This window comes from Myotis daubentonii, chromosome 2 (assembly GCF_963259705.1).
Source record: "Myotis daubentonii chromosome 2, mMyoDau2.1, whole genome shotgun sequence".
In the NCBI taxonomy this organism is placed as follows: domain Eukaryota; kingdom Metazoa; phylum Chordata; class Mammalia; order Chiroptera; family Vespertilionidae; genus Myotis; species Myotis daubentonii.
The window spans coordinates 183,398,295-183,413,260 of record NC_081841.1 but is presented as its reverse complement, the minus strand read 5'-3'; the positions used below and the strand labels follow the sequence as shown (position 1 = coordinate 183,413,260).

General features: G+C 40.2%; 1 protein-coding gene across 4 annotated transcripts in view; it reads left to right on the top strand.

The window, feature by feature from the left end:
* Nucleotides 1–14,966, top strand: part of NALCN (sodium leak channel, non-selective) — a 308,079-nt gene that overhangs the window by 59,311 nt on the left and 233,802 nt on the right. For all 4 annotated transcript variants that reach the window (XM_059685056.1, XM_059685057.1, XM_059685053.1 and 1 more), the window contains exon 7: nt 4,857–5,011. In XM_059685056.1, the coding sequence (XP_059541039.1) occupies nt 4,857–5,011 (155 nt within the window). The remainder of the gene's footprint in view (nt 1–4,856; nt 5,012–14,966) is intronic.

Genomic DNA, 14,966 nt, shown 5'->3' with positions numbered 1-14,966 from the left:
ATTAATCATCTAATAAATGTGTCTCTAAGAAGAATTTGCTAATAGCTTGATTTTGGCAAAAATAATGTGTTTCACATCTGCTGCCTCTGGAACCCAAAGATTTCAAAATAATATCTGTGCTGGAGAGGGCTGTGCTTAAAATGAGAAGTGGTATTAATATGAAGGAAAAATGAAGTAAAAAAGGAAAAAAAAACTCTAATATTTATAAATTAATGAAATTATAATCATGATAGTTAACAATTATTGAGTGAGTAACTTATTCTCAGCAATATTCTGAGTTATGCATAAGCTCATTACAGTAAGTCACTAAAACACCGTTACAGCCCTGGCCAATGTGGCTCAGTTAGTTGAGCATCATCCCATGCACCAAAAGGTTATAGGTTGGATCCCCAGTCTGGGTGCAAAACATCAATGTTCCTCTATCTTTCTCTCTCTCTCTCTCTCTCTCTCTCTCTCTCTCTATATATATATATATATATATATATATGACCTCTCTCTATATATAAAACTTCTCTCTCACTATCTACACTAATAAAAGACAAACATGCAAATTGACCATACCTTCGCTGCGCCTTAAGCCATGCCCAGCAGCCAGTCAGAGCGACTATATGCAAATTAACCCAACCAAGATGCCGGCCGGCAGCCACGGAGCTGGAGCAAGCAGGAGGCTTGGTTGCCTCAATGATGGAGGAAGCCAGGATTCCCGCTTGCCGTGTCGGGCTCTGAGTTCCACTCAAAGCAACAAAGTTTCAATCATAGAAGGTAAATAAACCCCAGATACCTGCTTTCAGCCGGCCGTGGCCACGGAGCTGGAACAAGCAGGAGGCTTCCCTCCCGCCCACCCTGGCCAGCTCTGAGCTCCTCTGAAGGCTACAAAGTTTCAATTATAGAAGGTAAATAAATCCCAGAATAAAAAAAAAGAAAAAAGGAGAGGCTGGGAGCTTCCATCGCCGGGGGGCTTGGTCAGCCTGAAAACAGCCATCAGCCCCTCACCCAGGCTGGCCAAACCTCCATGGGGTGAGGGTCCCCACTGGGTGGGGGGGTGCTTGACCAGCCTGCAAACAGCCCTCAGCCCCTCACCCAGGCTGGCCAGGCACCCCAGCGGGACCCCCACCCTGATCCAGGACATACTTCAAGGCAAATCGGCCGGCCCTCACCCATGCACCAGGCCTCTGTCCTATATAATAAAAGGGTAATATGCAAACTGACCCTAATAGCAGAACAACTGGGAATGACTGGTCACTATGACACACACCAACCACCAGGGGGCAGATGCTCAATGCAGGAGCTTCCCCCTGGTGGTCAGTGTGTGGGAGCTCTGCTCAGCCACAACCCGGGCTGACGGCTGCCAGCACAGTGGTGGTGGCGGGAGCCTCTCCTGCCTCCTCAGCAGCAGTAAGGATGTCCGACTGCAGCTTAGGCCTGCTCCCTGCTGGCAAGTAGACATCCCCTGAGGGCTGCCGGACTGCCAGAGGGCTGTCTGACTGCCAGCTTGGGCCTGATCCCCCAGGGAGCGGACCTAAGCCAGCAGGTGGACATCCTCCGAGGGGTCCCAGTCTGCAAGAGGGCATAGGCCGGGCTTAGGGACCCCCTGAGTGCACAAATTTTTGTGCACCAGGCCTCTAGTATATATATGTATATATATATACACACATATATTTATATAATCTCTATCTCTATCTCTATCTCTATCTCTCATCAGCTCTATCTCTCCTTTCCCCTCTCTCTGAAAATTGATGAAAGCATGTCCTAAGGTGATGATTAAAAAAATTCTCTCCCCTATAAAGTAGGTGCAGTTGTGGAAACTGAGGCAATACTAGTACACACCAGAACTGTGGTCTTAATCTATGCAGTTTACCAATATCAAACTATCAATTACAATAAGTAACACCTAGAATTTATTGTCTACCAAGTACTTATTTTAAGTACTTTACAGATATAAATCTACATTTTCACCTCAGCTTTATAAGGTAGATATTTTCCTGCCATCTCATAGAAAAAGAAACCAAGGCACAGATAGGTGAAGTCACATGACTCCAGAGTCCAATTTCCTATCCAAATATCTGAAAGATGATTTAAAAAATTTTTTTTTTCATGTATGCAGTGTCTCTTCAGACCTTGTGGCTATTGTTTGAAGTACTGGCAATGAAAAAATTATTAATTTTGATGGGCTACTAAAATTTTTTCTCTCTGAACTTCACCTCACCTCCCTCAAGTATAAAGTATTGGGTGATCTGTAAAGTTTTTTTCAGCTTTATAATTCTGTGAACATAATGCTTTCAGTATTACATGCCAAAATTCCTTCTATACTTTTGACAAGTATCTATTGTTGTGTTTTTATATGCCAGGATTCATGCTACATTTTATTGTTATAATGATGAATAGTTATTTATAACTAGAGGCCCAGTGCATGAATTTGTGTACCAGTGGGGTTCCTCGGGCTGGCCTGCGGGGTCGGGCTGAAACCTGCTCTCCAACATCCCCTGAGGGGTCCCAGATTGCGAAAAGGTACAGGCCAGGCCGAGGGACACCACCGGTGCATGATTGGGGCTGGGGAGGGATGCAGGAGGTTGACCAGCCAGGGAGGGACCACGGGAAGGCTCTAGGGCATATCCACCTTGTCTCACTCAGTCCAGATCAGCCAGACTCCAACAGCAAGCTAACCTAATAGTCAGAGTGTCTGCCCCCTCGTGGTTAGTGCACGTCATAGCGAGCAGTTGACCTTAGCATATCATTAGCATATTATGCTTTGATTGGTTGAACGGCCAATTGGACGACTGGGCACTTAGCATATTAGGCTTTTATTATATAGGATAAGATTTTTTTCTATGGTGACGGTTTTGACCTCTGTAAAGTCTTTAAGCATGTTGACCACAACCTCCTTCTTGAAACACTTGAACCTTTTGGATTTGATGACAAACACATTCTAGACTTTCCTCCTACCTCTTGGGCTGTGACTTCTCATTCCCATTTCAAGCTCTTTCTCATCGGCTCCTATGATTCAGGGAACTATTCTTCCTTTGGTAAACTCATGATTTCCAAGGATTTTAAATTATCATTTGCGTGGTGATTTTTGTTCCTCTTCAATATCTATTTCAGTATCTATTATAGAGGGTAAGCATTTACTGAGCACTTGCAACATGCTAAGAGCTATGCTGAGTGCATTACTGAGTGTAATTTTTCTTAATCCTCACACAGCTTCCCTGCTAATTATGATTACTCTCCCTATTTTACCCATGAGGAAACTGAGCTTAGAAACACCTAGACCTTTAATCAGTTCACACAACCAGTTAATGGCAGAGCTTGGGATCAAATCCAGAAAGCCTTACTCTGAAACTCTGAAGCCCTGTCTCCTTACCACTTTGTTCTCCTGTGTGAGGTGTGGGTACCACACCAGAAACAGAGAGTCAGATTCGACCTCTGTGAAAATAGATCATTTGGCCTAGGTATAGAAGTGTGAAATGAGGAGAAATAAGTGACGTGTCTTCCTGAAGTCATATCTTTCTGACAAAACAAAGTTCTAATTTCCACAATTAGAGCATTTCCCTTGGGGCTTGCATGTGGAGTCCAAAGGAGCAGCTTAAAATGTGACTAGAGGGGACAGTTATTTCAACACCTATTCCCAGGGATGTGTAGGCATACCTCCTTCTCTTGCTGCTAACAGAACCTGAAGGAATGAGCATAGGAGTATCCCAGAGGTGGGCGAGGCTTTGAGAGCTTTATTTATGACTGAAATAGAACTGGGGAAGGTATCACCAGGCATCATGTTGTGTGTGTGTGTATGAGTGAGACACTGAATATGTGTATGTGTGGTGGCCTCAAGCAGCTAAGGGATTACACAAAGTTATGTGTCAGACTCTAGGGAAAGCCTATTACAGCAGCCAATTGAATATAAGGAGATATTAAACAACAGAAATAAGACCCAACAAGTCTGCCTCAATTTGGCCATAAAGTGAGAGAACTGAGACAATCATAAAGTTGGTCTCTATTTAGGAAATGCCTAGAAACATTGATGTTTCTAGTGGAAATGGCTTAGAATAAAATCAGGAGCTTAGAAGGCTTATGAAATCATCTAGCCTAAGCCGTGGCCTGAACATAGTCCATGTGAATTGCCTCAGAGAGCAGCCATTTAGGACCCATTTTTAAGGTCAGCTCAGAATGCAATTCCACAATCATTATTCCTGTGATTACCTGTACCCACCACCAAGAAAGCCAAGAAATCCTTCTACATCAGCTGAATCTCCGGCTTGTCCTCCAGAAAGATGAAAAATGGTTATTATCAACCTTCACCTTAAAAAAACCTTAATATTTCTGGAGCTATCACTAAATCACTGCATTATCTCTCTCTTTCCAAATGATACTTTTAGTTCCTTCAACCTCATCTTATTTGTCTGGTTTCCTTTCCAAACTGCACATCTGCCAACACAGCAGAAGGACAAGTGCCATATATGAGACTTGTAGTATCTGTACCATATGGAAAATGTCTGTTATCTAATATTGCTTAGAAGTAGAGAAGTACAGTTTATGCCCACAGTAGGGTAAAGATTAACAGGGAATTCCCAGATAAGCTAATATTTCATGAAAATCTATAGAAAAAGTCCTTCCTTTGCTTATTTGGATCTTGAATTTTAAAGACAAAAAAATAATGGTAATAATATTCTTATAAAGACCTATTGTGGGGATAAATCAGGTATCATTTGAGAATGTTTAATATGCCATTAATGTGATGAATGCCATTTATGAATCTTAAATCTGTGTTCATATACAGTGGTTATTAATGAAGAGTGATTACATTATTCATTTTAAGGATCATTTACCATTGATGATTGTCTAACTCTTTCATGTGTTATTCACAGAAATGTGACCTGGAATAGTTTAGCTATTCCAGATACACACTGCTCACCAGAGCTAGAAGAAGGCTACCAGTGCCCACCAGGATTTAAATGCATGGACCTTGAAGATCTGGGACTTAGCAGGCAAGAGCTGGGCTACAGTGGCTTTAATGAGATAGGTCTGTCTTACTGGTAAAACACATTTTTCAGTTTCTATTTTATAATGTTATGAAACAGAGATAATAGTTATATAATTGATATTTCATATTAAGACTGGCTATAGTATTTACTAGTAAGAAACACAACTGCAAGTTTTAATTATATGACTGAATTATATTCTACTTTTAATCTATAACATACAGTCTGTGTTTATGTATAGTTAGTGATGTCCGTAGAGATTTAAATAACTCTCATTTTAGACTAGTTTGATTATTAATTGTAGCATTTAAGAGTATTTCTTTGTTGAGCAAGGTTTAGGGGTTATTGCCTCAAAAATAAACAAGATGTGGTTTTATTTCACATTTTAACTAAACTCAAGTGGTCAAGGTAAGTCTTAAATAACTGGAATAATAGGCATCCATGAGTGTGTGAGAGCTGAAAAGGAATCCCAGAACACAAGACAGCTAATCAAATACTTAATGAATATGCATCAACCATATAAAGGATATATGACAAATACTTGTATATGAATATAATGTGCTTAAATGTATAGATTTATTTGTGGCTTGTCCTATTAAGTCCTGAAATGTATCATTTACACACAGTAATTAAAGAACTCGTTAGCTGCCATTTAGTTGATATCATTGCATTTATTACAATTCCATGCAAATTGCACGTATTGCTTTTTGAAGAAAAAAAATCCATGGAACTCTAAACAATTATTTTATGCTTTGAGAATGTGTCTTAGTAAGCTCAGGCCGCCAAAACAAAATACCATAGATGGGGTGGTGTAAACAACATAAATTTATTTCTTTCCAGTCTGGACACTGGAAGTCTGAGATCAGGGTACCAGCATGGTAGGGTCCTGGTGAGGCATCCTCCTCTCCCTAGCTTGCTGATGGCTTTTTGTTGTGTTCTTACATGGATGGGGTGGGAGCAGGGGAGAGAGAGCTCTCCAGCCTCTTCTTATAAGGGTACTAATCCCATCATGAGAAGCAAACCCTTATGACCTCATCTAAACAAAATCACCTCCAAAAGGCCTCACCTCCTCATACAATCACATCGGGGCTTAGGGCTTCAACATGTAGTTTGGTGGGGAGGCATGAACATGTAGTCCATAACAGGATTATTATCAGAATTATTTGAAAATAATCCTATACAATAAAGAAGTATTATGCAAATTAACCCTCACACCCTCAAAAGATGGCTGCCTATGACCAGACCAGCAGGGGGGGTTAGTGAGGAATGACCAAATGACTGAACAGCAGGCTGCGTGGGGCAACCAGGCCAGTGGGGGGGAGGGGAGCATGAGGGGCGATCAGGCCGGCAGGGGTGACAGTTGGGGGCAACCAGGCCAGCGGGGGGGGGGCAGTTAGGGGTGACCAGGCTGGTGGGTGGTGCAGTTGGGTGTGAACAGGCTGGCGGGGGGGGGGAGTTGGGGGTGATTAGACTGTTGGGGGGCAGAGAGGGGTGACTAGGCCTGCAGGGGGGGCAGTTAGGGGCAATCAGGCCAGCAGGCAGGTGAGCGATTAGGAGCCAGCAGTCCAGGATTGTGAGAGGGATGTCTGACTGCCAGTTTAGGCCTGGCAGTCAGACATCCTCTGAGGGGTCCCGGATTGGAGAGGGTGTGCAGGCTGGGCTGAGGGGACCCCCCACCTCCCTGCCCTGAGCACGAATTTTGTGCACTGGGCCTCTAGTGATGAAATAAAACAATAACATAAAATAATAAATAAAAACATTTTTTTTTTTTTTAAGTTTCAAGGCCCAGGTACATTTATGGGAATTCTAGACACTTTTACCCAGGGCCTGAAAGAAAAAAAACACACACACCTTCAATGTATAACAGGGTGGTGGCTGTGCTCTTTTGGAAGCCGAATGAATTTCCTGACTTTTGATGTGGTTTCACATCTCAGTGGGTCTGCTGGACGATGGGGGATTTTATTCACAGTCAGGGAAGAGAGATCAGTCCTTGTCAACTCTGGATAGCAACTACTACAAACCCAGCCAATTGACCTTCACACATCAAACAAAGTGGCTGGTAAATCCCATTACAACCCTGGCTTTCAGGCAGAGCAACTCCTGAATGGTGAGGATGGCTTAGTGAACTCTGGGATGCGTATGGGAATGTGAGAAAGAGCACATGAAGGTCTTGCATTGATTACGGAGTACTTTTCTGATATATTAATTAAACCACAAGACTAAATAAAGCCTTTGGGCAGAATCTAATGCTGAACTTGGGCTGCAAAACACAAATAGTTGGTGTTTTGTGTTTTTTTAAGTGAAGTTTGTAAATAACAACCCTAAATTTTCATTCTTATATTTTAATATTTCCTCATGGTGGATTTCCAGCATTGTAGTTAGACAACTCTTTTGGCCAATGATACGGCTTCCTGTTTCACAAAAAGTTAGAAACCAGAAGCATTTCAATTTGCTTTATGCTCTTAAACTTATTGGCTTTAGAACTAATCTTATGCCTCCTGTCTCAAAAGTGCAGAGGCCTCTGATGGATGATATTAATGCCTGTCAGGGATGAGCAGGCAATCACAGGTGTGTCATGAGACATGAGATGTATTGATTTGGCAAACTGTGTGGACCAAGCTTCAGGAGTCCTAACAGCTGGGACATGACTCAAATGCATCACTTGTCAGAGCCTGCAGCCCCTTCTTTTAGGGACTAACTCAGTGGTCCTCAACCTGTGGGTCGCGACCCCTTTGGGGGCCGAACGACCCTTTAACAGGGGTCGCCTAAGACCATTGGGAAACACATATATAATTACATATTGTTTTGTGATTAATCACTATGCTTTAATTGTGTTCAATTTGTAACAATGAAAATACATCCTGCATACCAGATATTTACATTACGATTCATCACAGTAGCAAAATTACAGTTATGAAGTAGCAACGAAAATAATTTTATGGTTGGGGGTCACCACAACATGAGGAACTGTATTAAAGGGTCGCAGCATTAGGAAGGTTGAGAACCACTGGGCTAACTGAATGTACCCATCTCTTGTATGGAGAGTGGCTAGCATTCAGGCTTTAGGCTGCCTTGGCACAAGAATCACCCAATCCTTTAAAGTCAAATCACACCCTGACCATTTTAAATGCAGCCCACACTCAAAATGCTGCATTATATTTCGGTTGGTTCATCTTTCTCCACTGTAACTTATACTGGCTTCAACTAATGCAGGCTACAATCTCTCTTTAAGAGAGAAAGTCTCCTTATAAAGTACATTGGCTTGAGCAGCCCAATTCTAGGAGGGGATTGCCAGGCAATACTCTTGCTGTAGTTCTGTTTATTTGCACATTTCTCTTTCAAAGATTTAAGCTCCTTGAAAACAGGAAGCAAGCTGTCTCATCTTCATGTCTCCAGGGTCTCTAGGGCAATGCCTGGCTCATAGGAAGCCCTCTACAAATATTTACTAATGGACTGAACAAAGTATATGTCCTTTTTTAATTGGCTGGTAACCATAGGAAGTAATACTAGAGAATTAAGTTGCTTTCTTGTTGTTCTTTTCTCTGAATTTGTCTGTGTTTTTTTGTCTATTCCTCATAACTTCCCTTTCTATGCAAGCTTAATTTGATTTGTTTGCTTCTTTTTCTCAAATGATGATTGAATTCAATATCATTGTATGACTAATGGCTAGATAATGAAATGTTGACTTTGTACTATCATCAAAAAATTTTAAAATAGTCTCTAAAGTTTAGATTGAAACTGAAATCTACTTCCTGTTATTCTGTGTCTACGTAGATACACAGACTGTAGTATTTTAGGAGATTTTCCAAGCTCTTATGGGAAAAAACATAGTGTTTTCCCCAAAATGAAGAAAAGAAATTATTTTATTAGATACATGTGATCATCTCTTTCTGCATGCAGTTTATTTTGAACCATAATTAGGTGCCTAATTGTGCACATAAATTTGGTCCAGATACTTTATGTGTAAATATTCGTGATTAATTAAAAAGGAGCACGTTTCTTTTTCTTATTAATCAAATTATCATGTAATACATTGACTTTCAACTCAATTGTATAATTTCATTCATAAGTAGCTTTATGTCTCATTGAAATTTAATACTAATGTTGAAAACTCAATTTTTAAAATATATTAAGAGCCAGAGTCATTAAGTAGAAAAAAGTTATACAGAGCCCCTGTTTTAAGACTGCAGAGTAAAGACGCCTTTGCATCTCTAAGATGACCCAAACATCAAGGAGACTGAGAAACAGAAATCCAACTTACATATTTAAGGACTCTGAAAAAAACCGTAACCATAAGCCAGTCAGAGGGCTAGATGACTAACAGAAAAATCCCTGGAAGGATTCTGGCTACTGAGGATCTCAGAGTGCCAGCAGAATGCTGACATTCTAAAATAACAAATGATCCCAGCGGAGCGGAACAGCCCTCTATGGGAGTCAGGGGAAATCAGTGTCTAGCTGACTGTAGGAGCTTTCTGGATCTCCATGGGGCATCACAAAGTAGAGACCCTTGTTTCTGCAGCAGTTTGTAGCGAAATAGGGGATAGACACTCCATGGTGAGGGACCCAATGCTGCTCATCTGTGTTGACTAGGACAAAGGAAAGACCCAGCTTAAGGTTTGCAAATCTGGCTATGCCTTAGGATGAGCTATACTTTAGGACCACTATTCCCAGGCCCAATAAATTAAAATTTTAGAGGGATCCCAGACAGAGATGTCTTTAAAAAGTTTTCTAAGTGATTCTGATGTGCATGCAATGTTGTGAACTTTTGGATTGAAGAAACACTGATACACACATACTCACTTAATAGAGAGCTTCATTTCTATCCCATAATACCACCTCACTCCTCCTCTACATGATACGGTGGCAAATATTAGGTCCTATAAAAATTGATGTCAGGGTGAGTAATAATAAAAACTAATCAGGGTCATAGCTATAAAAATGTACCTTTAGGTGCATTTAAAACTGAAAAAAAAATGTTTAAGATATATAACTTAACAAAGAAAACTAGAAAAAGAAGGCCTGAGTATACAGATTAAAAGGGTACAACTTGTCTCAATAAATGAACACAGAATAATCAGTGCAGAGGGATATCTTAGTAAAGATGCTGGAATTCAAAGCTAAAAAAAGTATCTACTAGGCATTCAGAAAAAAAAAAAAAAGATAGATCGTCATTTTAATGGGAGACCATCAGAGAGACCTGAAACATCACACTCTAGCACAGTGGTTCTCAACCTTGGTTGCACATTAGAATCACCTGGGGATCTTTTGAAAATCCTGATTTATGGGCCTCATCATTAGTAACAAAGAAACAGAACTTCCGGAGGATGAGGCCCAGAAATCAGGATTTTAAAAAGATTCCCAGGTGATTCTACTATGCAGCCAAGGTTGAGAACCACTGCTCTAGGATATAATGACACAATGTTTACAAAGTCCTTAGGGAAGTAATGTATTGAACTCTTCTTAATTTTGAGAGTCAAGAACTCAGAGACTTTATTTTATATGAAACCGTGAAGTCATTCAGCTAATCAGGAATGACTGGTCATGAGCCTAGTCTCCAATATCTATCTACTGATACAACTGTAGGATTTAGGGGATATATGTAAATATTAAAAATTATGATTGTGTAAAAAAGAGAAGACAAAGGGGGAGGGAGTATAATGATGTTGCTGTCTTTATCGTTTAAGGTTAGCAGTAAAAACAAGTATGATTATATACATTACATGGATCATATAATGGAGGTATTTGTACACTTGCCATGAGAATGTATTACAAAGCCAAAAATTACTTTAGGAAAAATTCAGAACTCAAAATAGTGGCTCGGACGGTTTCGATTGAAGCTGTAGTCACTAGTGTGGTGACCTTGAGAAAGTAATTACTCCTTCATGCCTCATTTTCCTCATCTGTGAAATAGGTAAGTTATAAACCTCCACTCTAGGGCTAATGTGAGGAGTAACTGAGAAACTGCACTTATGATAGTGTCTAGCACAGAGCAAACACACAGTGAGCTAGAAATTAGTCCACAGTAGCAAAATATGAAAGAAAGCATCTTTATGTTATTTGAGGAAAAATTACAACTTTAATACCGGAGGGCAGGACATAGATGCTTCCAGATTAACACCCTGGTGTCTGATATTATTCTGTTTTGTTTGCAATAGTTTGCTACTCAGATTGTTCAAGATTTTACAGCAAGGAGGGGGGGTGGAGAAGAGAAGGGTGGGGACAAGGTGTTCTTAATCTCATATTATGTCCCTATTAACTAATACCCCAATTTTCATTTCATTCTAATTAATGTATAGAATTCTAGAGGGCCAGTATTTGGTGGTGTTTGGTTTTCATGCATCAATTATGTCTCTCTTGCCACTCTCAAAACTACCCCCTTGTGTTTTATCTGCCTCTTTAGAATCGCTTTAGAATCTTTAGAATGATATTCATATTTGGCCCGTGCCATTGAGTTTCCTATAGTCTCGTTAAGCCTCACACATTTAATTATATATGTCCCTATACATTTGACTTTGGGCCCCCTCTCCTGCATTTGAGCTACTCCCTGTCCTTAGCAGCCTTTCAACAGGTGCTCCTTCCAAGGCACTGAACAGAAGCCCCAGCCTTGTTGCTTCCTGCCCGGTCACCAGGATTCATTTCCTTTCCTCGCCCAAGGAGGAAAGGAGGAAAGGAAATGTGTCCAGTAGGGACCGAATTGCTGGATGCTTCTCTATCTCTCTTCCACTTACAGACCTTTCTGTTTTTCTTTCAGGGTACCTCTTCTACAGCTCTAACACATCCCTCTAAGATCTTAGCCTATGCACTTAGGACATCACACATTCTGCATGTACTAGACCCCACCGAGGAATGCACATTATCAAAAGGACATATTTGAAGATCGCAAAATCTCTTTAGCAGACATTCAGATTCCATTATTGAAGTGAATGTGTGGGGAGATGGGTAGTGAGCACACAGTGAAAAGGTTTGAGGACAGACAACACCCCCCAAAAATTACACTATAGAGAAACCAAAAAAAATCATATCAACTTATCCTACTTTCATTTTCTGAATTCTTACCCCACTCTCAGCCCCTCCCTTCCACATGCTTATCAACCTGTAGGACATACAATCTGAAGTATAAAATAGACATTTTAGAATTCTATAATAGCCCTGAACATAAAATTAAAGGAATTTTGAGCTTGGAAAGATAATGAAGTCATGTGGTTTACTAGACAGTTTTAAAGATGAGCAAACAGCATCAGAGCGAGTAGTCAGAGTTCTAGAGAACCCTAGGCAGAGGCGACGCTAAACTCATTTCTCATGATTCACAGACTCGGCTAATTTACTATCTCCCCAAACCTTTTTACATTTCAGATCAGTGTTTAATTAAGAAAAAAACTGAGAAAGTACCTTTCAAAGCTTAGTTGTATTCTTAATTTTATAGAAGAAGGTTAGTATCACTCACCCATGGTAAGATGATGATGGAGAAGACAGCTATCCAATCAGATGAGATACACTAGTTAGAAAAAAAAGAGCATCAACAATTCTATCACATGAGGAAAGGAAATCACAGCAAAGGTCATTAAACCAGCAACTTGCTTGTCATGATATTTTAAAGGAAGGTAAGAAATTGGGTACAGGACATGAGTGCAAAACTATTCAGATGGTGATTTGAACTCGCGATTTTTGTATAGTCAGGTAAAACAAAACATGTCCCATTTTGATAGAGCAACCAATAAATGTCTTTTAATGATGAAATTCACCCTGAAAAGTAATTTAGTAACTAAATAGAGATCAGGCACAATTTTTTGTTACTAATCTGACTCATAAAAAACAAAGACAAAGGCCCAATTTAAAAAATCTGTAATAAACTAAACCTGATTGAAACAATTTATATCAGATAAAGGAAGCACATAAGCAACACCAACCTGTAAACAGGACATTCTGAAAATAATTATACATGCTTTTGTTGGAACATGGACTGTACGTAGTGTGCTCTTTCCCTATTCTTTATATTCAATAATCAAAGATAAAGCTAAGAAATAACAAACACTATGTTCTTATGGTGACAGTTCAATAGACAGTCTTTATCATTGTAATTACTATCATTACTTATGAGAACTACTGCTGCCATTTTCGATTGCTCATTATGTATCTGGCACCAGGCAAAAGGTTTTCCATCCATTGTATTTTTCATCCTCAAAATAAAGCCATAAGGTGTCATTATCCCCAGTTGGTAAGTGAGGGAAATGAGAAGAGGAAGAGTTGATTTGCCCAAAGCTACACACTGGCCACAGTTGGAATTAAGGCTTGCTGCCTGTGTACTGAGGTCAAAGCTAATGTCCTCAGCTACAAATTCTAGCCTATGAAGTCAGTTGGCCACAAGTAACCGCCATTCCTTGTGGCTTGTCAGGACAGCTGGTCCATTATAGAGTCTCATTAGGATGAGGAGGAGACATGTCCCCCAACATAGTAATCTAACAGATGGCATGCCTTCTCCTCTCATCCCCAAGTCTCACAAAGACATGAGTGCAAAGAAGAGTGATGTACCCTGCAAACTGAGGGCCTCTCAGGGCCTTTCAATCTAGCCCTTCACAAGAAAATCGGCACACTCTCCATGTTAGCTGTATGTAAGCATCTCAACTTTAAAAATTACCTGGGAAGCAATGCAGTCCTGTGTTTTTTTAATCTTCATCCGAGGATGTGGTTTTTAAAAATTGATTTTAGAGAGAGAGGAAGGGAGAGGGAGGCGATACAGTTTTACAAGTTAATTTATGGAGCGGTGAACATTTGTCCAAGAATTAGAGGCGATAGCAGCAAAAATGATAAATATGCTTTTGATACAAAATGAGATAGTAGACAAATAGGCGAGAGATGTGGGAGAGAATGTTATTTGGTGTATTATAGTCAGGTTCACACTTATGTAAATTAAATGAAAAATCCCATGATTAATCCAGCAGGTTGCTTAGTGGTTAGACTAGACTAGAGCATCAGCCCTCAGACTGAAGGGGCTAGTGTTCAGTGCTAGTCAAGGACAGGTATATCGGTTGTAGGTTTGATCCGGGGCCCAATCTGGGTGCCTGCAGGAGGCAACCACTGGATGTATCTCTGTCACACTGGTGTTTCTCTCTCTCTCTCTGTTTCTCCCCTCCCTTCCACTTCCTGTAAAAAATCAATGGGAAAAAATATCCTCAGTTGAGGAGTAACAATAACAACAAAAATCCCATGATGATACATGTGTTTACTATACGTAATTTATAGCTACATGCATTCGTTTTTCCTCTGTATTTGAATTTACTTTCTCTTTCCCTTTGAGAACTGAATTTAAGTTTGCTTTCTAAATACCACAAATAAACCAACAATTCTTATTTAAGGTGATATTGAAAGTACATAATGATGAATTTTTGTTATTGTTATTCCTTGCTGGAGGATATTTTTCCATTGATTATTAGGGAGAGTGGGAAAGAGAGGGAAAGACAGAGAGAAACATCGACGTGAGAGACATTGATTGGCTGCCTCCTGCAGGAGCCCTGACCAGGGCCTGGGCTGGGGAGGAGCCTGCAAATCAGGTACGTTCCCTTGACTGGAATCAAACCCAGGACCCTTTGGTCTGCAGGCTGACGCTCTCTCCACTGAGCCAAACAGTCTAGTGAATTTTTTATTAGAGGTAGGACATAAAAAGTATTTACCTTATCAGTTCTCTTTATAAAAAGTAAAGATTTCCTTATATGGAAATATTAGGTAGATAAACTACAGGTCATCAGCATCACTGAAGTTAAATGTAGCTTTTGGATGTGAATTTTTACAAATTTTTTCTCGCAATTATAAATTAATTGGGCCTTTCAAGAAAGTGAAACAATTAGAGTAGAGTAGACTATAGCTTGCCAGATTCTCATATATATCTAAGTCACTTCTGAAGGCTATTATGGGTATTACAATTTGAGACTGGTATTTCCTTCCAAGGGGACATGTATTTCAGCTATTTACTTGTGTGGTGTTTTTCTCATTTGACTTTTG